The following is a 26,797-nucleotide window of genomic DNA, read 5'->3' as shown; positions in this document are numbered from 1 at the left end:
ACAAAAAAAAACCTGACTCTGAACAAGCCACCACTTCCGAGGTTAAAGAGAGGAGCAGAGACAGGCACCCAGTTACAGACAGAGCTGCTAGGTGCTGACATGGTAAAGTTTGTTCACCAGAATCCAGATATCTGATATAATCCTAAAGTTGGTGACACCTTCATACAATCTATGAGGCACTGGTATCTGTTGGCATGGCTGAATATGAAGGAATAATGAAAGGAAATATTGAAATACTGGAGGGGGATCCTTGGTGAAGACATCTGAGAGAAAGCATTGTTTGAGTAAAGATTCCAAAAGGTGCTTTTTTTTCCCCCTAGGTTGGAACTCCGAGACACTCGTGTGGAAGCAAGAGTCCCAGTGAGACTAGTTTTTTTTTCACAGTGTGACAAACATTTGGGGGGAATTTGAAGAAGAGTCCACTGAAGTTATTTCGGGTGGCACATGTCACTTAGAATCACAGAGTGGTGTATCTGACCACAGTTGGCTTGTTGGTTTACATTGACTGTGTATTTTCTGAAAACATTAGAGCATAAGATCTATTTTGTAACTTGTGTCATCCTTACAGATCTGTAGACATCCATGCAATTAGATGAGTTGCAGTAGTGGTGCATTATAGTTATTTTTAGAAAAGATTTTAGTGTATTGTTAACAGTTAATTGACTACATTGTTATTCTTTTTGTCGACATTTCTAAACATTACAACTAAATAAAAGTTATGATCTGCTGAGCCGATGTTCTGCTCTGAGACCTAACTGTCCAGTAGTCAGCTGAGATCATAACATTGTCAATAGGGGCACAGAATATTAAGAGCAAGGAGGCTGTGCTGAACCTGTAAAATGCATTAGGTAGATCTCAGTTCAGCGTGTCATACTTTATGAAGGCTTAGAACATTGGAGAGAGTGCTGAAGAGGTTTACAAGTTTGGTTACGAGATGTGAAATTTCAGCCACGAGGTTCCAATGGGGAGGTTTTGACTGTTCTTCTTGGAGGGAAGAATGCTAAGTGGACATTTGATAGAAATGTTTAAGATAATGAGGGTGCTGGGCAGAACAGGTAGCAAAAAATGTATTGCTGCTTGGACAAGAATAAGCTTAAAAGTGATTTGTAAAAGAAGCAAGTATGATGTGAGGGAAGACTATTTGTTTTACAGTGTCTGGTTCAGGTCTGGAATCGAGTTGGAGGCGATTTTACGAGGTCATATCAGAACCATAGTGAATAAAAATGCATGCATTGCTGAAACTTATTTTCACTAACCTTACACACACCATAAGGTTTAGTACTTACCTGGCAGGGACAGACAATGATTAAGCAGGCTGATCTCCCAGGGTAAGGCTATCACGTTACACTCTGGATGTGCTGACCTCCTGCAATGTCCCAATGCCGGATATTCGACTGCAGAATTTGTGGCAGTGGGGGACTGCGTTCACACTCTGCCCCATTTATTTCAGGCAATGTTGGCACCATCTCCAAAGGCAGCCAGCAGGACTTTCAAACACAGCAGCTCTGGAGGGAGCAGTGAGGGAGCTCTGCTTACTGAATGAGGGGCTGAAATGTCAGAAAGCAGAGCAAGGGTTACCCCCCCAATCACTAATTCCTCCCTGGAGGGGCTCCTCCCGACTGCTCGGGCTCGGAGGGAGGTCCTGTTCCCTCAGGATGGGAGGAGGTTATCCCATAATTACAAGCCAGTCTGGATGGAGATTGCTGGGAGGTGAGCAGGTTTCAGACACGTGGTTACAGTGTGGAAAAGGATCAATGTCCTGATGTGTTCTGACACGGTGAGTGCAGCACAGCCTGATATGTGAATAAGGATGAGAGTGAAATTGTAGAAAGAACATCTCCACCCAGACACTGGCAATGCAAAGGCAGCAGCATTGACTGTCAGAGACATGTCCGTTAGGCTGGCACCAGCATAGGCTAGAGCAGGGTTCACCAACATATTCACTGGGCAAACACATGGCAATGTTTTTCTCACTCAAGGGGCCGATGAGTAGATTTCAGAATGATCAAGTTTGGCACAGCAGAAATTTCAATTAAAAACTAAACTGAGATATGAAAAGAAACAACTTGCTGAGCACAATAATGAGGAATAAATAAAGATGATAATTAGAGTTTAATCCTCATCAATCACAAATTGTTTCTCTCCCACATTTGCTGCAGTTTGGCTCAAAAACCCATCAGCAGCAAACATGGGAAATATTGTGATTGGAGGAGCAGCTCCATACAGATTCTTCCATTCAAACTGAACTGTGTGACTGAGATTCTGGAAACTCGCTCTGGGGGGTCGCATTGAGGGGCTTCGAGGGTCACATTCACCCATTTCCCCCCCCCTTGGTCCACATGTTGAATAAACCGGGGCTAGTGCATATATTTCATGGGTGAGGAACAATTTATGTGTTTGGAAAGACGGCAAACATCATCAGGGAATGAGTGAAGAAGAGTGGAGACATCCAGGTCTTGCCATCCTTACACCAATGGAAGATGAAGTGCTGGATCAGGAAGGCCTGGGGGCAGAGTGGGTAATTACTGCTGGTGAGATGGGTTGAGTGGGTGGCCTAATGAATGGGCACAGGAGAGTGTCTGGTGAGGACAAAACATAGAGCTTGTGTATCCATCACTGGTTGCAGAGAGCAGTCTGAAGGACGTATTGGGATAAGAACAAACTAACTAGGAGCAGCAGAAGTCCATTCAGACCCTCAATCATACTCCATCACAGCTGATCTAATTGTAGTCTCAACTTTTTCCCCTGTCTCTCCCCCGTAACCCTTGATTCACTTCTCAATCCAAAATCATTCTTCACTCAGCCTTGAATATATTCAATGACTCTGCCTCCACTAGTCTCCAGGGAAGAGAATTCCACTGACCAGCGACTATCTAAAAAATAAATTTCTCCTCATCTCAGTCTTAAGGGACTGGCAATTACATTTTAAAATCTGTCCCCTTGTTCTGGTCTCTCTGACAAGAAGAAACAGCCTCTCACCAACCACCCTGTCTCATCCCCTCAATGTGATCACCTTTTAATCTTCTGAACTTTATAGACATTGCTCCCATCTGCTCAAATTTTCTTCGATAAATAAACCTCTCTACCCGCGGAATCAGTCGAGTGAACTTTCTCTGAACTTGTTCTAATACTTTTCTATCCTTTCTTATGTAAACAGCCCAGCACTATACACATTTCTCCAGTTGCGTTCTAATGCAGGCTGCGTAAAGCTGCAGCAAAACTTCCCTACTCTTACATTCCATTCCTGTTGCAATAAAAAAATGAAGAAACAGGAGTTGAAGTCAGCCATTCAGTCCTTCAAAACCCACTCCAACATTCAATGTGATCATGGTGATCTTCTACGTCAACACCATTTCCAGCATTATCTTTGCATTTCTTGACGTTTTCAGTCAGTAAAAAATATATCGAGCTCAGTCTTGTACAAACTAAATGACTGTTCCCTGCAGTTCTCTGGGGGAAAAAAAACAAAGATTGACCAGCATTCTAATGGAAAACAAATACTCCTCATTTCAGTATAAATAACTGCCCCTTATTCTCAAACCGTGTCACGGGTTTTAAACCCTTCAGCAAGGGGAAACATCATTTCTGCATCTGGCCTATTGAACGCCATCAAATAGTGTCTGAATAAGATCAGCTGTCATTCTTCTAAAGGCCTTAGAATAAAATGTTTTTTTTATTTATTCCTCATGGGACAGCATGTCTGCGCCTGGACCTATTTTACTGAACTTTCTTAACATACCAAACGCACCTTTTCTTCAGTCAGGGGACCAAAACTGTACGTAATACTGCAGGTTGGTCTCAGCAAGGCTGTATATAATTGCAGGAAGACATCTTTTTCTTCAACTCAAATCCTCTTAGAATAATGGCGAACTTACCATTTGTTATTTTAACTGCTCTCATCTTCGCTTTCAGTGTCTCATGAACAAGGACATCAAAATATCTTTGGAGTTGTCTTACTATCTTTTTTTTGGAAAATTGGATAATTTCACATTTTTATGCACTGTAGTCAGTCTGGCAAACTTCTGGCCACTCCCTGAGCCTCTCCACATCCCCTTGAAACATCTTTGCATCCTCCTCACAATTCAGATTTCCACCTAGTTTCCTATTCATCACAAATTTGGAAATATTATATTTGATCCTCACATCCATAACATTGATATAGATTCTGAATAGCTGAGACCCAAACACTGAACCCTGCCATACTCCACTAGTTAGAGGCTGTCAACCCAAAAATAACCCATTTATTCCAACTCCTTGTTCCTGTCCACTAACCAGTTCTCAATCCATGCCGGTATATTCCACACAATCCCATGTGCTCCAATTTTCATTAATACCTCTTGTGTGTGAATCATCCATCTACAGAATCCCTCGTGTAGGAGGAGGTCATTCGCCCCACTCTGATGGAGAATCTTACCAAGGTCCGCTCCTCACAACATCACAAATTTACTAGGGCTAATCCACCTAACCTACACGTACTGTTTCACGAAGGACAATGTTACCATGGCCAATCCAGCTCCCAGCACATCTTTGGAGTGTGGATGGGAACCAGATAACCCAGAGGAAACACAGGCGGATGTCGGAAGAATGTACAAACTCCACACTGACGGTCACCCAAGGCTGGGATTGAATCTGGGTCCCTGACGCTGTGATACAGCTGTATTAATGTCACCATGTCACCCTTTCATAAATCCATCTTCATCCTGTCTAATCCTGCCATTAATTCCTCACTGTTCTGTTATCATTTCCTTTACAATGGCTTACTGGAGTATCATTGTCAGACTAATAGATGTGCAGCTGCCCGTTTTCCCGTAACCTCACATATTTACACTGCTAAGCCCCCTAACCTACACATCTGGGACACTAAGGGACAATTTAGCAGCCAAATCCACCTAACCTGCATATTTTGTGGACTGTGGGAGGAAACAGGAGCACCCAGAGGAAATCCACACAGAGACAAGTAGAACATGCAAACTCCACACAGACAGTTGTCCAAAGTTGGAATGAATCCAGGTCCCTGACGCTGTGCGGCAGCAGTGATGACAACGGTGCCATATCTTCACTTAATCTAATACAATCCTTGAATTAGCAACGGCTGGAACACTTCTGCTGCTGTTTTTCAAATGAAAGGAATGTATTTTTGTTGGAAATGCCACACATTTGCACATCACCGTGTTTCAAAACAGCTTGTTTCGTGATTGGCACTGGAACGTGCTTCTTCAGGAAATTGCTTGAATACATTCTGTGAACTAATCTTCTATTCAACGTGTGACAATCTGATTCTTGTAAAATACCTAATTCTCAGGCGAATCATACAGTGAATGGGAGAACCAGTCAGGGCATTGACCTACAGAGGGATCTGTGTGTACAAGTCTACAGATCCCTGAAAGTGGTAACACAGGTGGATGAGGTGATGAGGTGGTCAAGAAGGCAGACAGCATGCTTGTCTTCATCGACTGCAGCATCAAATACAAAAGTTGGCAAGTTATACAACAGCTGTATGAAACTTTAATCAGGCCACATTTCTGATATTGTTTGCAGTTTGTTCGCCACACTATCAGAAGGATGTGGGTGCTTTGGAGAGGGTGCAGAGAAGGTTTACTGGAAAGTTGAGAAGAGGTTGGATAAATACAGATTGTTTTCACTACAAAAAAGAGTGAATGAGATGTGACCGCCCACCCTTTCGCAAATCAATGGATGCTGTGTCCGGGGAGAGCTGTGCACATCTGAGGAGGAGGAGAGAACCTCAGAGGGTGAACCATAACATTATTCCCCCACACCCTCAACATAAGGATCTGTGGGACTGACATCCCATTGCTCAGGGATCAGAGAGAGAAGCAACAGGAGTCAGAGGAAACACAATTTTCCTTATTCATAACTGACGCCAATAGTAATGGGCAGTGTTTTTTATACAAATACCAGTGGTGAAATTATATTGTTGAATATTCAGTTATTATAAACACAATCTCACACAGTCTGCTACTTACTCCAGTTTCTGTATTTTACAGTCCGGATTCCTCAGAGCCACAGACAGCCATTTCACTCCTGAATCTCCCAGTTTATTGTGACCCAGATTCAGATCTGTCAGTGAGCGGTTTGTACTGAGAGCAGAGGCCAGGTCCTTGGCACAAGAATTGGTGAGAGCGTTATATTTCAGACTGGAGATCAGAGAGAGAAAAAAATAACAGGAATCAGGGTAAATCCACAGTGTTTTTAAGAATAAGATCATTAACAATAATAATGTACAGCGCAGGACATTCAAGAAACACAATTTCAGTTCATACAGAAGGCAAAATTGTATTAATGCTGTAAATCTGAAATATGAATAAAATATGTTGGAAACTCTCATCAGGTCAGGCAATATCTGTGAAGAGAGAAACAGATTTAGTTTCAGTTCAATCAGCTTAAATTAGAACTTGGAAATCGCAGTGAATTAAATTGTTTTAAGTGACAGGGAGCTGGGGATGGGCGGGTGACAAGGAAAGAACAAAATGGAAGTGCCGGAGTGATTAAATGACAAAAAGGATGATGGTGAAAGGGAAGAGCTCAGGATTCCCATGTCCTTACCCTGAGTCACAGGGAGGGACATGGGATGGTCAATGGCTCAGGAATGGAGTGTGTGGTGGGGTTGAAGATGATGAGAGAGAAACCTTTTTCACACTGCCAGTGGTTCGGGTCTGGAATTACAGCCGGAAAGTGTGGTGGAGGTCGGCTGCATCGAAGCAGTCAGAAAGGAATTAGATGATTATTTGAATATAAATGATAAGCGAAGATACGAGAAAAAGGCTGGAGAATGACACAAATTCCTAATGCTAATTTGGTGAGCTGGTGCAGACAGGATGGACCAAATGGCCTCATTGTGCACCGTAACAATTCTGTGAAGATAATGCTTGGAAATGTATCGATATTTCAACTGCAGGTTGGTGATGTTGCCGTGTGGACAGTGTTAGTAGCCACTGCCCCCAATGAAATGTTCATACTGATAGGCAGAGGGATCTGGGTGTACAGGTACACAGGTCACTGTAAGAGGTAATGCAGATGGAGAAGGTAGTCAAGAAGGCATACGGCATACTTGCCTTCATCGACCGGGGTATTGAGTTTAAAAATTTGCAAGTCATGTTGCAGCTTTATAGAACCTTAGTTAAGCTGCACTTGGAATATAGTGTTCAATTCTGGAGGTCACACTACCAGAAGGATGTGAAGGCCTTGGACAGGGTACACAAAAAATTTACCAGGATGTTGCCTTGGATGGAGGGCATCAGCTATGAGGTGAGGTTGGAGAAACTTTGTTTGTTCTCACTGGAGCAACAGAGGTTGAGGAGAGACCTGATAGAAGTTTACAAAATTGAGAGGCATGGGCAAAGTAGATAGTCAGAAGCTTTTTCCGAGAGCGGAAGAGTCAATTACTAGGGGGCATAGGTTTAAGGTGTGTGGGACAAGGAATGAAAAAGATGTACAATGCAGATTTTTATACAGAGGGTGGTGGGTGCCTGGAACTTGTTGCCGGGGGAGGAACTGGAAGTGGATATGGTGTTGACTTTTAAAGGTCATCTTGACAAATACGTGAATAGGATGGGGATAGAGGGGTATGTTCCCCGGAAGGGTAGGGGGTTTTAGTTAAGTCGGGCAACATGGTTGGTGCAGGCTTGGAGGGCTGAAAGGCCAGTTCCTGTGGTGTAATTTTCTTTGTTCTTTGTATTTCTCTCCAATAGAGGGAGACAATTTGTTACATGTGGTTTCAGGGACATAACTTAGTAAACGTGGGGCAATGGGAGGAGGTGGGACCCCATGAACCCCACAGCCAGTACGAAAACCAAACCCTCAACATTAGCATCATTCCACATCAGACCCTAAACATCAAACCAACTGAACTAACCAACTCCACACATAACCAGAACGGGCACATTAATATCTGACAGGTTAGGGGAATCCGTCCACTCAGGCAGCACAGGCAGAATCACAGAATTGTTACAGAGCAGGAGGAGGCCACTCGGCCCATTGTGTTTGCACTGACTCTCCGAATGAGCAATTCACTAAGAGTCATTCTCCAACCTTCCCCCAAAACCCTGTGCATTCCAGAGCTTAACCACTGGCTGCAGGGGAAGATCCCATTCAGGCAAAGCTGGCACCAGATTTAAAGGCAGCCAGCAGCACTTTTAAAGGCTCTGAAGGGAGCAGTGAGGGAGCCCTGGTTAATGAACAAAGGGCTGAAATGGCAGAAGGCAGATTAAACCCAATTCACTGACACTACCCTGGAAATTCTCAAGGCTATATCGGTTTGGAGGGAGGTTCTGTTCCCTCACGACTGGAGGAGGAGACCTGTCACATCAACCCAAGCAAGTCTGGATAGAAACTGCCGCAGGCCAGAGCAGGCAGCACGTGGCTGCAGTGAGGCAAAAGGATCAATAACCTGATATGTTCTGACAAGGTGAGCGTTAAACTTACAGGCTGATACGTGAATAAGGATGGAAGAGAAATTGTGGAAAGAACATCTCCACCCAGACACTGGCAATGTCCAAACAGCAGCATCAATCTTCAGGAACATGTCAGCCTCTCTGTGAAGGGTTCCGGTCAGTCAGAGATGACTGCTGCACTGCCCACACTGAGTGACCATCCTGGTGGGCCCATGATGGGCAGTCTGGCAGCACCATAGGCTTGTGTGTGTCTTTGATGGGTGAGTAACAATGGAAATTTATGTGCTTGTAGAAGAGGACACAGAGCGTCAGAGAAGGAGCCAAGAGTGACAGTGTCTGGATTGTGTTATCCTTCTGCCAATGGAAGATGAAGTGCTGGAGCTGGGAGACCTGGAGGCTGGGTGGGCAATCGCTGATGGTGAGATAGGTTGTGGATCCAGAGAGAGTGAGTGAGTGAGTGAGTGAGTGATGGGCACAGGAGAGGCTCTGCTGCTGAGTCCAAAACCTGGTGCTTGTGTGTTCACCATTGGTCAGATGGAGCTCTGGGTTAGGAACAGTCTCCAGGACATGTTGGAATGTACATTACCCTCTAACAATCTTCACTTTCTCACAGATCAACAGCTGCTGCGTGAAGGAGACAAGTGAGGAGGAAGAGGAGGGGTCCTCAGAGGGTGCTCTGTCACATTATTCCTCATAACATCCGCAAGAGCAGGTACTGTCTCACACGAGTAGCAAAGGGGTTACAATCTGGCAGCACAGAGAGATTGTACAGGGCACTGGTGAGGCTGCAGCTGGAGTACTGTGTGCAGTTTTGGTCGCCGCACTTGCAGAAGGATATATTGGCCTTGGAGGGAGTGCAGAGAAGGTTCACTAGGCTGATACCAGAGATGAGGGAGTTAGCCTATGAAGCGAGATTGAAAAGACTGGGCCTGTACTCGTTGGAGTTTAGAAGGCTGAGGGGGGGATCTTATAGAGACATATAAGATAATGAAGGGGATATATAGGGTAGAAGTAGAGAGATTCTTCCCGCTTAGAAAGGACAGCAGGACTAGAGGACATAGCCTCAAAGTAAGGGGGAGGGGGGGCAGTTTAGGTCGGAGTTGAGGAGGAATTTCTTCACTCAAAGGGTGGTGAATCTCTGGAATTCTCTGCTCGTTGAAGTGGTGGAGGCTACCTCGCTAAATATATTTAAGTCACGGGTAGATAGATTTCTGATAGACAGGGGAATTAAGGGTTATGGGGAGAAAGCAGAAAAGTGGAACTGATCCACTATCAGATCAGCCATGATCTTATTGAATGGCGGGGCAGGCTCGAAGGGCTAGATGGCCTACTCCTGCTCCTATTTCTTGCCTGTAGCTCAGCGGAAAGTGTGGGGGTGGCTGTGATTGTCAGGGTAGGGTTGCTTCTTTGAGTTTCACAGAGTTATTCTTTGCTGTTTGCCGGTTACCTTGTTATGCATGTGTTTTTAATAAATTCAGAGATGGTGCACTACTAAAACAATCCTTCACCACATTACTGGGGTTTCAAAAGTTCACTGGGAATGAGAGATCAGAAATATTACACTGAATGAGGTGAATACATTTCCAATGTCTTTGTCTCATGTAATGACAGCTCCAGAGAAATGGTAGAACATTCACAGAAACAGCAATGGGGAGCAGAAGGTGGAAGATTTATTACATTGAATGACTGTGTGAGTAAGACTCATGAAAAACATATCTGTAATAGTTAATCTCCATCCTCCCTGACACATATCCCATGGTCCCTGGCCTGTGGTTCCTCATCATGAAGCATCTGGTCAACATTGCACTTGTTCAAAGTCACACTTGGTTCAAAGCTTCTCCATTCTAACTCCAGATTGTATACAGCACAGCAAAACACCAGGATATTTGAGACCCTCGCTGGGTATATTGAAGGGTTCCATCAGATCTATCTTTAGAAACCCTCTGGTCTGCTCAATGGTCACTCAAGTCGCCCTGTAGCAGCTGTTGTATCTCTCCTCTGTAACTGTCTTTGGGTTACACACAGGCACAATTACTCATCCCTTCAGTGAGTAGCACTGGTTTTTATTAATTCTTTCATAGGATGATGGTGTCACGGGCAACGTCAACACTTCTAGCAAATCTCCAATTGCCCTTGAGAAGGGGGTGGTGAACCATCTTCTTAAATTCTGCAGCCATCCGATACAATGCCGTTAGGGAGGGACATCCAGGATTATGATCCCATAGTAATGATGGCAAAGCAATATTTTCCAAGTCAGGATGTTGTATGGTTTGGAAAGGAATCTGAAGCCAGTTGGTGTTCTAGTCTTCTGATATCCTTGTCTATCTTGGTGATAATTAGTACACATTTGGAACATGCTGTCTCAGGAAATTTGGTGAGTTGCTACAATCCACCATGTATGTGGTAAACACTGCTGGCACTGTGTGTCAGTGATGGAGAGAGTCAATGTTTAATTTGGTGGATGGCCTGCTGATCCATTCAGCTCCTCTGACACGGATGAGCTTCTTGAATATTTCTGAAGCTGCACTAATTCCAGCAAGATGAGCAAATCCCATCACACTGCTGACTTGTGCCTTGTTGACAGAGAACAAGCATTTGCGAGACAGGAGGTGAGTTCCTCATCTCTGAATTCCCAGGCTGTGATCTACCCTTGGAGCCACAGTGTTTACAGTTCAGTGTCTGTTCAATGATCCCAGTGCACCCCCACCACCCAGATGTTGATGGTTGATGATTCTGCGATGGTGCTGCCATTCAACGTAAAGGGAATATGGTTAGATTGCCTTCTGTTTGAGATGATCCTTGCCTTGCTATTTATCAGGTTAAGCCTGAATGTCCTTCAGCCCTTCAGACCCCAGCTCCGATGAAAAGTCATCCAGACTCAAAGCATTAGCTGTTCTCTCTCCACAGAAGCTGTCAGGCATGCTGGGATTTTCCAGCATTTTCTGTTTTGTTCAGGTCTTGCTGTTTATGGACATGGACTGCTTCAGTATCTGAGGAATTGTGAACAGTACTGAGCATTGTACAATCATTAGTGAGCATTCTCACTCTGACCTTATAATGGAAGGAAGGACATTGATAAAGCAATTGAAGGTGGTTGGGCTTCGGACATCACCCTGAGGAACTCCTGCAGTGATGATCATGAAGCAGAGGGCGGATTCCACATTTTCTGATGATCAAGAGCAGACTGATGGAGTAGTAATTCACCAGATTGGATTTGTCCTGCTTTTTCCCCCATTGTCCGGTAGATCCAGTCTTGTAGCTGTACTGGAACAGTTTGGCTAGTGGAATGGCTAGTTATGGAGTACAATTCTTCAGTACCATTGCTGGGGTACTGCCAGGCTGACAGATTTTGCAGTATGCAGTGCCTTCAGTCATTTGTTTACCTCACATGCAGTGAATCAAACTGATATCTGTAATGCTGGGGACCTCAGGAGGAGACTGAGATTAATCGTGTTACTCGTCACTTCTGGGTGAAGGTGGCTGCTAAAGTTTCAGCCTCATTGTTTGTACTGATGATCTGGCCTCCCTCATCAGTAATCATGAGACTTTTGTGGCTTGTATATAGAATTCCCAGAGTGCAGAAGGAGGCTCTTTAGCCCATCGAGCCTGCACCATTTTTTTTGAAAGAATGTCCTACCCAGGCCCTGACTCAAACTCCACATATATGGCCCACCGATCCCCCTAACCTACACATCTTTAGACTGCTAGGGACAATTTAGCACAGCCAATCAACCGAACCTGCACATCTTTGGACTGTGGAAGGAAACCGGAGCACCCGAAAGAAACCCACACAGACACGGGGAGAATGTGCAAACTCCACACATACAATCATCTATAGCGGGAATTAAACCATGGTTCCTGGCATTGCGAGGCAGCAGTGCTGACCACTGTACCACTGTGTTGCTTAATGTTAGCGGCATGTCCAACATTTGTTCCATGTCTAACACTATTTGAGTGGATATGGCAAGACTGCAGATCTCTGATCTGATCCAGAGCTCGGTCTATCATATGCTGCTTCCTCTCTCTGGTCTGCAAGTGGCCGTGTGCTGGAGCTTCACCAGGTTCACATCTCATTTTTAGATACACCCAAGTCTAATTTGTTAATATATGTAAAGACAATTAGCCACAGTAACACTGTACTGATTGCTGGGAAAAGCCACTGTAAGCTTCCTCTCACTGAAAGAGTACAGTTTGCCACTCCTGTCTGTCTCACAGATAACTTCATATCCATGCTGCCATTGTCTGTTTTATTTCATGGTCTTTAATTTTACTGCCAAGCTGGTTATGTGTCTATTAACAGTGGACAGCGTTGCTAAGACAAATATTGATAGCTATGGTACTTGTAGTATTATTATTTGTGTTATTAAAAACACTGTCCATTATTAATAGGGATATAATTCTGACTATTCTGTACTGTGATTATTACCATTGACAGCTGAGCTGAGCCTTCAGCTCATTAATTCACGAGTTCATAAGATACAGGAACAGAATTAGGCCATTCGGCCCATTGGGTCCGCTCCGCCATTCGATCATGGCTGATATGCTTCTAATCCCCATTTTCCTGCCATCTCCCCACAATCCTTCAACCCATTACCGATTAAAAATCTGTCTCAATCCTTTGTAAGTTTACTCACTGTCCCAGCATCCATCGCACTTTGGGGTAGCAAATTCCACAGATTCAGAACCCTTTGGGAGAAATGTTTCTCTTCAACTCTGTTTTAAATTTGCTGCCCCTTAACCTTAGACGATGTTTCTCATCCCAGAATGCCAGAAGCTACTTTATCATTTTCTATATTTCAGTCTGACTTCCCCTCATTCTTCGAAATTCCAGAGAGTCTGAGCCTAAACTGTTCAATCTCTCTTCATATGACAAACCCCTCATCTCCGGAATCAATCCCGTGAACCTCCTCTGAGCTTCATCCAATTCCACTACGCCTTTCCTCAAATAAGGGGACCAAAACTATGCACAATACTCCAGCTGCGGCCTCACCTTGTGTAGATGCAACAATACTTTCTTTAATATAATATTTCTTTAGCTATAAGTACCAACATTCCATTCACTTTCTTTATTATCTGCTGTAGCTACATGCGAGTTTACTGGGACTCATGAACGAGGACATCCCTATTCCTCTGCACTGTAGCACCCTGAAGTCTCTCCCCATTTAGATAATAAGTCGCCTTGTCATTTTTCCAACCAAAATGCACAACCTCACACTCATCCACGTTAAAGTCCATCTGCCACATCTTGGCCCACTCTCCTAACCTATCTATATCCATTCTTATTTCTGCATTGCAACATACTGTCCCACCACCACCCCCACCACCGCCGCTCCCCCCCCCCCCCCCCCGCCCCCTGCCACCCTGGGGTGTAAGAGTTCCTGGGGTGTAAACTCTGGAAATCCCTTCCTAATCCTCTCCACCTCGATCTCTGTCGTCACTTTTAAAATGATCCTTCAGCTCATAAGAACATAAGAAATAGGAGCAGGAGTAGGCCATCTAGCCCTTTGAGCCTGCCCCACCATTCAATAAGATCATGGCTGATCTGTCATGGCTCAGTTCCACTTTCCCGCCCTCTCCCCATAACCCTTAATCCCCTCTCTTATCAAAAACCCATCAACCCGCGTCTTAAAAATATTTAGCAAGGCAGCCTCCACCACGTCAACGGACAGAGAATTCCAGAGATTCACCACCCTTTGAGTGAAGAAGTTCCTCCTCAACTCTGTTCTAAACCGCCCCCCCTTTATCTTGAGGCTGTGCCCCCTAGTCCTACTGTCTTTTTTGAGCCAGAAGAGTCTCTCCACCTCTATCCTATCCATCCCATTCATCATCTTATACGTCTCAATGAGATCTCCCCTCATTCTTCTAAACTCTAACGAGTACAAGCCTAGTTTATTCAGCCTCTCCTCATAGCTCAACCCCCTCAACTCCGGTATCAGCCTAGTAAACCTCCTCTGCACTCCCTCCAAGGCCAAAATATCTTTGTGCAGGTGCGGCGCCCAAAACTGCACACAGTACTCCAGCTGCGGCCTCACCAATGCCCTATACAGCTGCAGCAAGACCTCCCTACTTTTATATTCAATCCCCCTCGCTATGAAGGCCAGCATCCCATTTGCCTTCCTGACCACCTGCTGCACCTGCAAGCTGGGTTTTTGCGACTCATGCACAAGGACCCCGAGGTCCCTCTGCACCGTCGCCTGCTGCAGTTTTTCGCCACGTACGTAATAATCCTTCCTACCATTATTCCTACCAAAGTGGACCACCTCACACTTGCCAACATTAAATTCCATTTGCCATTTCCTGGCCCATTCGCCCAGCCTATCTAGATCCTTCTGCAGACTCTCCACACCCTCCGCACAATTTGCCGTTCCCCCAATCTTGGTGTCATCAGCAAATTTCGACACCATACACTCGGTTCCCTCCTCCAGATCATCTATATAAATGGTAAAAAGCTGAGGTCCCAGCACCGACCCCGGGGCACTCCACTAGTCACCATCCGCCAATCCGAATAGCACCTGTTTAAAATATTTGAGAGTGGACCCCTCAGGATAGACCTCATCAGATTTCATGTCATTTGTTAACTGCCTTACCGATACAGAGCAATTTTATACTTTTAATCAAACTGAGAAGCTTACAGACTTAAATATCTACAATCTGAATTATCAATTAACTAATTTGAACAAGTGACCTCCCATCTATGGTATTTCTACAAACATTTAATTGTTTTGTTCATTTTTTATTCTGATGAATGCTTTGAGAATAATTATAAATGAATATTTAAAGCTTTCACTCCAGAATCTCGCTGTTTATTGTAATTCAGGTTCAGACACATCACTGACTGGTTTATATTGAGTGTGGGAGTGAGAATATCTGTGGCTGTTACTCTCTGACCTGGAGATCAGGGAGGGAAAAATTACAGGAACCAGAGTAAATCCATGGTGTTTAACAATAACACTAATATTGAGAGGAATGATGTGTAGTGATTAGTAATGACACTATTACTGACACTGATAATAATTTACAGTATCAGACACCCAATTATTATAAACAATCTCACAAAGTCTGGCACTTACCTCACTGTCTGTACTTTGCAGTCTGGATTCTTCAGAGCCCCAGACAGAACCTTCACTCCTGAATCTCCCACGTTATTATGATCCAGGCTAAACGGATCAGTAAAAAAACACATTAAAATCAGCTGAATTTTCACCAGGAAAAGAAGCTTTGCCTTTTTTTTAATCAGAGGGTTAGCACCAGTAGGGAACTGTTTCAAGTTACGATACTATACCTCAACTAATTGTCATTTCAGCTGAATGGAAAAGAAAATAGTCAGCAGTGGAAAACGATGACACAATCGCTATCACTCGTTTGCTAACTGGTGAAACCACCTTTACACCTCTCAAAATATATATTTTCGTTCAATAGTTCACAGAGATGGGTGTCATTGGCTAAACCAGCATTTGTTGCCCACTGTTAATGGCTCCTAGAGAATCTGAGGGTAATCAGGGATGGGCAATGAATGCCGGTCTAGCCAGCGATGTCCACATCCTGTGAACAAGCAAGTAATGTTTAAACATATCCCTCATTCTGGTCTCATTTCCTGATCATCAGAATTACCCTCCTGAATCTCACTGACCTGCCAAGTTTCCGGAAATTCAAATCGTTTCTGCTGTTCCATAAATCCAGGATTTTATGAGAATTGTACAATCTACTGAGAGTTAAATGATAAAGCTGTGATTCCCTGTACTTCTTAACTCTTGACATTAGATTACCCTGTATAATATCTCAGGGTGAGTTAAAATGTGAAGCTGTGTTAATTTTTAGTGGAAGATCCATCCTGTGGATTTTATACAACAAGATTACTCTCCCATTGCAAAGCTAAATTTTTCTGTTTGATTAGTTTATAGGGGAGGATTGTCTCCAACGTTATTCCATATTAAACAGGCTCTACATTTTCCGTAGATATGGCTAGTGTTCTACCTCCAGGAATTACCGGGAGTTACCTCTTCCCAGGAGACCTTCACATAGGAAAAGGATTATCCGAAAATCCTGTTTCATATCACTGACAGTTTGACTGGAGATTTTCCAGCAGCAGGTTTCCTCATTCAGGAAATTCTGGTTTCCTCAGCTCAGATCTAAGCTCTGCAGTCCTGCCACATTTAGCTGTGAACGGTAGTGCACGATGAAACAACAGAAGGAGGAGGACATACAAATATCCTATCCTCATGAAGGAGACTAGCAAATCAGTGTAAAAGTTATGGCTTAAGTATTTGTAACTAACTTCAGTGCCTGAACCATCCAGAGGTTCCCAGCATCACAGATGTCTTCAGCTAATACGATTCATTCCACATGGTGTCAAGAAATAACTGAGGCCACAGGATACTGCAAAGATTTTGGGTCTTGATAATATTCGAATAATTGTACTGAAGATTTCGGCTCCAGAAGTTGCTCTGTTTCGAGCCCAGCAGTTCCTGTACAGCTGCAACACTGACCTTTATCCAAAATAGTGGGAAATTTCCCAGGTATGACCGTACACCAAAAGAGGACAAATCCAATCTGTCCATTTACTGTCCCCTCAGTCTACTCTCTATCATCAGCACAGTAATGGAAGGCATCAACGAGACTATCAAGTGACACTTAATTAGCAATGACCTGCTCGCTGACTCTGAGCTTGTACTTACTCAGGGTCACTCAGCCTTGGTGCAAACACAGATAACAGAGCTGAACTCAGGATGTGAGATGACAGTGTCTGCCCTTGACATCAAGGCAGAATATGACCACATGTAGCAAAAAAGGAGCCAGAGAAACACTGAAATCAATGGAAATAAGAGAAAAACCTCTCTGCCGATTGGAGCTACACCAGCACAAAGGAAGATAGTTGTGGTTGTTGGACCATCTATAAGGTGCAGTGCAACAATTCACCATGGCCCGTTACACAGCATCTTCCAAACTGGTGATTTCTATCCCTGGAAGGACCAGGACAGCAGTTGAATGGAAGTATCAACACCTGGCTGTTCCTTTCCAAGATACAGATCATCCTGAAAGGGAAATATATGACCCACCGTTCCTTCACAGTGATCAAAATCCTGATCAAAACTCTTTCTCACAGCACTGTGGGTGCACCTACACCACATGAGTCCCTAAATGCAATGTCGGTGATCTAATTGTGAGCATAGTTGCTCTCCAAGCAGTTGATACAGGTTTAATTCCCAGATTTCTCAGTTTATTGGAGTGGGTGAACAGAGGGTCATCTCATCTTCAGGAAATCACAGCAGGACTTTCTCAGGGGAGTGCCCTTGGCCTGACCATCTTCAGCTGCTTCATCAAGTGCAGTTCCTCCATCATCAGATCAGAACTGGAGACGTGTGTTGATGACTGCGAAACGTGCAGCACCATTCTCAACTTTGCAAGATAGTGATGCAGGACCTGTCCATATTTAGCAAGGTTTGAACAATATTAAGGGAAGGGCTGACAAGTGCAAGGCAACGACCATCTCCACCAAGAGAGAATAGAGTCATTTCCCTTTACATTCAATGGGATTATCGTCCCCATGAATCCCCAATGATCAACATAGAACATAGAACACTACAGCACAAACAGGCCCTTCGGCCCACGAGTTGCGCCGATCACATCAACACCTACCAATCTATAGACCTATCTATAACCCCCAATCCCATTAAACCCCATATACTCATCCAGAAGTCTTTTAAAAGACCCCAGCGAGTTCGCCTCCACCACCACTGACGGCAGCCGATTCCATTCACTTACCACCCTCTGAGTGAAAAACTTACCCCTAACATCACTTCTGCACTTGCCTCCCCGCACCTTAAATCTGTGTCCTCTCGTAGCGACCATTTCAACCCAGGGAAATAGCCTCTGAGAATCCACCCTATCTATCCTTCTCAACATTTTATAAACCTCTATCAGGTCGCCTCTCAACCTTCGTCTCTCCAGGGAGAAGAGTCCCAGCTCCCTCAACCTATCTTCATAAGGCATGCCTCCCAGTCCAGGCAACATCCTTGTAAATCTCCTCTGTACCCTTTCAATAGCTTCTACATCCTTCCTATAGTGAGGCGACCAGAACTGCACACAGTACTCCAAGTGAGGCCTGACAAGGGTCTTATAAAGTTGCAGCATTACCTCCCGACTCCTAAACTCAATCCCTCGATTAAAGAAGGCCAGTACACCATACATCTTGGATGTCACCATTGATCAGAAACAGATTAGCCAAACCAATACTGTAGCTATACGAGAAGGTTAAAAACGAGGATTTCTGCGCAGAGTAACTCACCTCCTGACTTCCCAAAACCTTTCCACCATCTACAAGACACATGTCAGGAATTTAATTAAGTACCATCCCTGTGTCTGCATGAGTGCAGCTCAAGATTCAGGAAGCTCGCCACCATCCAGGATAACTCTGCTTGTTGACTGGTACATCACCCAGCACCTTCAACATTCATTCCATCCACCACAGAGATACAGAGCTAGCAGTGTGTACCATCTAGAAGATACTGTGCAACAAGTCCCAATGGCCCATTACACAAACCTTCCAAACTTGTGATTTCTATCCCTAGAAAGTCCAGAGCAGCAGATAAATGGTGATATCTCCACCTGGAAGTTCCCTTCAAAGACACACACCATTCTGACTTGGAAATATACCATCGTTCCTTCACAGTGAAGAGGTCAAATATCCTGGGATTCTCCTTCTCACAGCACTGTGGTGCACCTACACCACAGGAGTTTCTAAATGCAATGATGATGATATATTAGCTAGATTAGTTGCTTTCCAAGCAGTTGATACGGGTTTAATTTCCAGCTATCTCAGTTTGTTGGAGTGGATGAAAAGGGGGCCAGGAGCCAGTAACCACAATCAAAATGAGTGGGTCAATCCCATTTAGTCATGTCTACGGCTCTTGCCTGGAGCAGTAGTGTTAAACTTAGCTGAGTGTTGGAGGGTCAGTTGATCATTTAATACTCTGAGCCGGCCCACGCTGAGTTCAAAAGGAAAATGGTGAATTTATTACTGACACAGGAAATCTAAATTCATTAGTTAGTAAGGGATGCTGTTTGCGACTGGCTTTATATTGCTGTGAATTGGAAGAAGCAACAGAAAGGGTCAATGACGGTTCTGCTGTTAGTGTTGTGTACATGGATTTCAAAAATCAACACAACATGGACATAAAATTGGATGAACAATGAGTAATGGATATTTTCCAGGCTGGAGGATGTCTGTAGTGGAGAACCCTAGCGGTCAGTATTGGAATCCTTGCTTTTTCCCTGATATATATGAACGATCTCAGTATTTGCAGTATAGAGGAAAATTCCAAGGTTTGTTGATAACAGAAATCTTTGAGGCATCGTAAACTGTGAGGAGGAGAGCTTGGGACTGAAAAACAGACCATGGTGGAGTGTACAGATAGGTGGCAGATTAAGTTTAATGCAGAGACGTGTGAGGTGATACTTTTAGGAAACATGTACATGAGGAAGCAATATAAAATAATCGGTAGAATTGTTAACGGATTGCAGGATCAGAGGGATTGGATGTATATGTACATCGATCATTGCCGTTAGCAGGGTAAGTGTAGGTAGCAGTTAATAAAGAATACAGAATCTTGGGCTTTACTGTTATGAAATAATTTACGTTTGTGGGCATTAGACAATAATTCATGAGTTTAAGTTTAATTTGTGTTTCTGTGCTTGTGAGCTCAGAAAGGGCCAAAACTTTAATTTCACTTCATGTTGCACAAAGCTACCTGCCTGGTTTCACTTTAAACTGCCCCTGCATTTTAATTTAAGGGTTACGACATTGTAAGAGTTATAGAGGTTAAAAAAATGTTGCTTATATTCAGCACTGAGTTTCAGTTACAACCAGTTAATCCAAGAAGAGAGATGATGTTCACAGAGGCTGCCAGTAGACGCAGGGCAATGCAGGGATTCAGAAAGCAGAACCCAAAAGATAAATCACCGTCAGAAACCAAGAAGGAAAAGAGGAGTGTCAGGAAGATAGAAGTCAAAGTGACAAAAAAAACTGAATCTGAACAAGCTACTGCTCCCCAAGTTAAAGAGATGAGCAGAGAGAGGCTCCCAGTTACAGACAGAGCTGCTAGGCGCGGACATGGTAAAGTTTGTTCACCAGAATCCAGATATCTGATATAATCCTAAATTTGTGACACCTTTATACAGTCTATGAGGCACTGGTGTCTGTTGGCATGGCTGAATATGAAGGAATAATTAAAGGAAATATTGATATATTGGAGGGGAATCCTTGGCGAAAGCACTGTTTGTGTAAAGATTCCAAAGGCTGCTTTGTTTTCTAGAGTGGGGCTCAGAGACACTCGTGTGGAAGCAAGAGTCCCAGTGAGACCATTTTTTTCACAGTGTGATAAACATTTGGGGGGATTTGAAGAAGAATCCACAGAAGTAACAAATGTAACTAAGTGTTTAGACGAACTTGGAACAGTTGATGCAGTATACATGGATTTTAGTAAGGTGTTTGATAAGATTCCCCATGGTAAACTCATGAAGAATGTAAGGAGGTGTGAGGTAGAAGGAAATTTGACTGATTGGATACGTAACTGGCTGTCTCATAGAAGACAGAAGGTGGTGATGGATGGAAAATTTTCAAACTTTGCTCCCAAGCTTATTGTGTGTCTACAAAGAGCAGACAGTGTTTTTAATAACACGAATGCTGATAGTAATGGTATATTTGGTATCATTACTTGGTTCTGAAAAACAATGTCCATTATTAATAGGGACCTGATTCAGACTATTCTGATCAATAATGTGATTATTGCCATTGCCAGCTGAGCTGTGCCTTGAACTGCTGGGCTGTAAGCTCTGGAATTCTCTTCATAACCCTCCCCACCTCCACCTCTGCATTTCCTTTTAAGATGCTCCTAAAGCACCGTTTAATATAAATTTGATCCCTCCGGATAAACCTCATCAGAATTCCATGTAGTTTGTAATCTGCCTTACCAATATACAGCAGTTTTCTATGTTTAATCAAACTGAGGAGCCGACAGACAGAAACATCTATAATCTGAATGACAAATTAAACTAAATTGAACATGTGACCAGCCATATCTGGTAATTCTATAAACATTTTGTCCATCTTTTTTATTCTCATGAATGGTTTTGAGAATAATTATAAATGATTAGTTAATTCTTTCACTCTCGCACTTTATTGTAACTCAGGTTCAGACACATCACTGACTGGTTTGTACTGAGAGCAGAGGTGAGAATATCTGAGGCTGTTACTCTCCAAACTGGAGATCAGAGAGAGAAAGATTTCAGGAATCAGAGTGAATCCGTGATGTTTAACACGAATACTGACAGGAATGATGTGGAATGGTTATTAATGACACTATTACTGACACTGATAATAATTTACAGTGTTAGACATCCACTGATTATTAACACAATCTCACACAGTCTGATACTTACTCCAGTTTCTGTATTTTACATTCTGGATTCTTCAGAGCCGCAGACAATAGTTTCACTCCTGAATCTCCCACTTCATTGCCACCCAGACTAAATGGAGAAAGTGAGAAATGTGTTAAATTCAGATTAATGTTCAGCAGGAAAAATAGCTGGATCTATTTTTGTGTCAGAAACTTAGCACCAGTGGTGAACTGATTCAAGTTACGATACTATATCTTACCCAAGTTGATCTTTTTCTACACCCTAGCAATGACTGTAATATTATATTCTGGACTCTTTCTTTTCCTTCCCTACCTACGGAATGCTTTGGCACTAATAAATGTGACAATATTAAATTAGATAATATCAAACCCTTTGTGCTGAATGGAAAAGGCAATAGTCAGCATTGAAAAATGATGTACAATTCACTCTCACTGGCTTGCCTACTGGGGGAAACCACTTTTAGACCTCTCAAAATGTATATTTTGTTTAATTGTCCATGGGATATGGGTGTCTCTGACTAGACCAGCATTTATTTCCCACTGCTAATGGCCCCCAGAGGATGTGATGCCCATATCCTGTGAACAAGAAAGTAATTTTAAACATGTCCCACATTCTGGTCTCATTTCTTGATCATCAGAATTACCCTCCTGAATCTCACTGACCCTGCTACGTTTCCGGAAATTCAAATCATTTCTGCTGTTACATAAATCCTGAATTTTATGAGAATTATGCAATTTGCTGACAGTCCATGATAAAGCTGTGAGAGTGGATCCCTCAGGATTCTCTGTGCTTCTTAAATATTGGTATTGTATAATCTGTGTAATATCTCAGGGTGAGTTAAAGTGTGAAACTGTGCAAACTGTTGCTTTAAGATTCACCCCTCAATTTTATACAAGGAAAGATTATTCTCCCATTAGAAAGTTGAAATATTTCTGCTTGATTAGTTTATAGGGGAGGGGTGTCTCCCGCTACATTCCACAGTAAACAGGCTCACATTTTCTGCAGGTATGGCTCGTGTTCTATCTCCGGAAATTACTGTGAGTTCCCTCTTCCCAGTAGATCCTCACATAGGAAAAGGATTATCAGAAAACCCTGCTTCACATCACTGACAGTTTGACTGGAGATTTCCTCATTCAGGAAATTCTGGTTTCCTCGGCTCAGATCTAAGCTCTGCAGTCCTGCCACATTTAACTGTGAATGGTAGTGCACGATGAAACAGCAGAAGGAGGAGGCTCCACAAATATCCCATCCTCATGACGGAGACGACTAACATATCAGTGCAAAAGATATGGCTCAAATATTAGTAACTAACTTCAGTGGCTGAACCATCCAGAGGTCCCCTGCATCACAGATATGTCTTCAGCTAATTCGATTCACTCCACATTTTAACAAACAGCTAAAGGTAACGGATACTGCAAAGACCACAGATCCTGACAATATTCCAGTACTGAAGATTACTGCTCCAGAAGTTGCTCTGTTCCTCGCCAAGCTGTTCCAATAGAGCTAAATCACTGATATTTACCCAAAATAGTGGGAAATTACCCAGATATGATCGTAAACAAAAAAGAGGACAAATCCAATCTGTCCATTTACCATCCCATCAGTCTACTCTCAATCATCAGCACAGTCATGGAAGGCTTCATCGAGACTAACAAGTGACACTTAATTAGCAATGATCTGCTCGCTGACTCTGAGCTTATGCTTACAAAGGGTCACTCAGACCCCTACCTCATTACAGCCTTGATGCAAACATGGACAACAGAGCTGAACTCAGGATGTGAGATGAGAGTGACTGTCCTTGACATGGAATATGACCACATGTAGCAAACTGGAGCCAGAGAAAAACTGAAATCAATGGAAATTGAGGAGGGGGGGGAGGACTATCTACCAGTGGGAGTAAGAACAGCACAAAAGGAAGATAGTTGTGGTTGTTGGACCATCTACAAGATGCAGTGCAACAGGCACCATGACCCGTTACAGCACCTTCCAAACTGGCGATTTCTATCACAGAAGGATAAGAGAAGCAGATGAATGGAAACATCACCACCTGGCTATTCCCTTCCAAGATACATACTATCCTAACTTGGAAATATATCATCATTCCTTCACAGTGACTGGTTCAAAATTCTGGAACTCGACCTCGGGGTCCTTGTGCATGAGTCGCAAAAACCCAGCCTGCAGGTGCAGCAGGTGGTCAGGAAGGCGAATGGGATGCTGGCCTTCATAGCGAGGGGGATTGAATATAAAAGTAGGGAGGTCTTGCTGCAGCTGTATAGGGCATTGGTGAGGCCGCAGCTGGAGTACTGTGTGCAGTTTTGGGTGCCGCACCTGCACAAAGATATTTTGGCCTTGGAGGGAGTGCAGAGGAGGTTTACTAGGCTGATACCGGAGTTGAGGGGGTTGAGCTATGAGGAGAGGCTGAATAAACTAGGCTTGTACTCGTTAGAGTTTAGAAGAATGAGGGGAGATCTCATTGAGACGTATAAGATGATGAATGGGATGGATAGGATAGAGGTGGAGAGACTCTTCCCGCTCAAAAAAGACAGTAGGACTAGGGGGCACAGCCTCAAGATAAAGGGGGGGGTGCGGTTTAGAACGGAGTTGAGGAGGAACTTCTTCACTCAAAGGGTGGTGAATATCTGGAATTCTCTGCCCGTTGAAGTGGTGGAGGCTGCCTCGCTAAATATTTTTAAGAAGCGGGTTGATGGGTTTTTGATAAGAGAGGGGATTAAGGGTTATGGGGAGAGGGCGGGAAAGTGGAACTGAGCCACGACAGATCAGCCATGATCTTATTGAATGGTGGGGCAGGCTCGAAGGGCCAGATGGCCTACTCCTGCTCCTATTTCTTATGTTCTTATGTTCTTATGTTCTTTCTCACAGCACAGTGGGTGCATCTACACCACAGGAATCCCTAAATGCAATGGTGGCGATATCATAGCGAGCATAGCTGCTTTCCAAGCAATTGATAAGGGTTCAATTCCCAACTATCTCAGTTTGTCGGAGTGGAGCCAGAGGGGGCCAAGAGGTAGTAACTACAACCGAAAAGAGTGGGCCAATCCAATTGAGTCAAGCCTGCAAATCCAGCCTGGAGCAGTAGTGTTCAACTTAGCTGAGGGTTGGAGGGATCATTTAACTACTCTGAGCAGTCCCACTTTGAGTTCAAAAGGGAAATGGTAAATCTCATCGTGACCCAGAGGAAATTAAATTCATTGGTTGGTTGAAAAATTGCCGTTTGCGACTGGGCTTTATATTGCTGTGAATTGGAGAAAGCAGCTGAAAGGATCAATGTCAGTTCTGCTGTTGATGTGACGTACACGGATATTCAAAAATCATCTGATGCAGTGACACAACAGACTTGTGGCATAAGCTCATTAAATAAATGGGAAAGTAGGAACGTGGATACAAAATTGGATGAATAAAGAGTAATGGATATTTTCCAGGTTGGAGGATATCTGTCGGGCAGAATCCTAGCAGTCAGCATTGGGATCCTTGCTTTTTCCCTGATATATATGAATGATCTGGGTATTTGCAGTCTTGAGGAAAATTTCAAAGTTTGTTGGTCACAGAAATCTTTGAGGCATCAGAAACTGTGAGGAGGGGAGCTTGGGGCTGAAAAACAGACCATGGTGGAATGTACAGATAGGTGGCAGATTAAGTTCAATACAGAGACGTGTGAGGTGATACTTTCAGGAAACATGTACATGAGGAAGCAATATAAAATAATCGGTAGAATGGATTGCAGGAACAGAGGGACTGGACGTATATGTACATCGATCATTGCTGTTAGCGGGGTAAGTGTAGGTAGCAGTTAATAAAGAATACAGAATATTGGGCTTTACTGTTTTCAAATAATTTATGTTTGTGGGCATCAGATAATAATTCATGAGTTTAAGTTTAATTTGTGTTTCTGTGCTTGTGAGCTCAGAAAGGGCCAAAACTTTAAATTCACTTCATGTTAAACAAAGCTGCCTGCCTGGTTTCACTTTAAACTGTCCCTGCATTTTAATTTAATGTTTTCGACGTTGCAAGAGTTATAGAGGTTAAAAAATGGTTGCTTATATTCAGATAGAAGCACTCAGTTTCAGTTGAAAACCAGTTAACCAAGAAGCAAGACGGTGTTAACAGAGGCTGCCAGTACAGATTCAGGGATTCAGAAAGTAACCCTAAATGAGGAAGTCACCAGTGATCACATGACTTAGAAAGGGACATTGTCCCAATACAACACATAATAAGAACATAAGAACATAAGAAATAGGAACAGGAGTAGGCCATCTAGCCCCTCGAGCCTGCCCCGCCATTCAATAAGATCATGGCTGATCTGTCGCTGCTCAGTTCCACTTTCCTGCTTTCTCCTCATAACCCTTAATTCCCTTGCCTACCAAAAACCTATCTACCTGCGTCTTAAATATATTTAGCGAGGTAGCCTCCACCACTTCAACGGGCAGAGAATTCCAGAGATTCACCACCCTTTGAGTGAAGAAGTTCCTCCTTAACTCTGTTCTAAACTGCCCCCCCCCTTATCTGAAGGCTGTGCCCTCTAGTCCTGCTGTCCCTTCTGAGTGGGAAAAACCTCTCCACCTCTACCCTATCCATCCCCTTCATCATCTTATATGTCTCAATAAGATCCCCCCTCATCCTTCTAAACTCCAACGAGTACAAGCCCAGTCTATTCAGCCTCTCTTCATAGCTCAATCCCCTCAACTCCGGTATCAGCCTAGTGAACCTCCTCTGCACTCCCTCCAAGGCCAAAATATCCTTGCGCAAGTGCGGCGACCAAAACTGCACACAGTATTCCAGCTGCGGCCTCACCAGTGCCCAGTACAGTTGCAGCAAGACCTCCCTACTTTTATATTCAATCCCCCTCGCTATGAAGGCCAGCATCCCATTTGCCTTCCTGACCACCAGCTGCACCTGTAGGCTGGGTTTTTGCGACTCATGCACAAGGACCCCCAGGTCCCTCTGCACCGTAG

At 43.6% G+C, this 26,797-nt stretch overlaps 1 protein-coding gene and 1 non-coding gene across 2 annotated transcripts in view; one reads left to right on the top strand and one right to left on the bottom strand.

The window, feature by feature from the left end:
* Nucleotides 1-26,797, bottom strand: part of LOC145337655 (NACHT, LRR and PYD domains-containing protein 3-like) — a 72,487-nt gene that overhangs the window by 19,454 nt on the left and 26,236 nt on the right. The window contains exons 7-8 of the mRNA XM_080182472.1: nucleotides 21,849-21,935; nucleotides 5,985-6,155 (exon numbers count right to left, since the gene is read on the bottom strand). Of these exons, the coding sequence (XP_080038598.1) occupies nucleotides 5,985-6,155; nucleotides 21,849-21,935 (258 nt within the window). The remainder of the gene's footprint in view (nucleotides 1-5,984; nucleotides 6,156-21,848; nucleotides 21,936-26,797) is intronic.
* Nucleotides 1,279-1,440, top strand: LOC145337658 (U1 spliceosomal RNA). Its single transcript, XR_013885382.1, has one exon. It is a non-coding gene; the product is annotated as a U1 spliceosomal RNA (small nuclear RNA).

Source organism: Carcharhinus amblyrhynchos, unplaced genomic scaffold, assembly GCF_965287045.1.
Source record: "Carcharhinus amblyrhynchos unplaced genomic scaffold, sCarAmb.v2.hapA scaffold_55, whole genome shotgun sequence".
NCBI lineage: Eukaryota > Metazoa > Chordata > Chondrichthyes > Carcharhiniformes > Carcharhinidae > Carcharhinus > Carcharhinus amblyrhynchos.
This window is presented reverse-complemented; position numbering and strand designations above follow the sequence as displayed.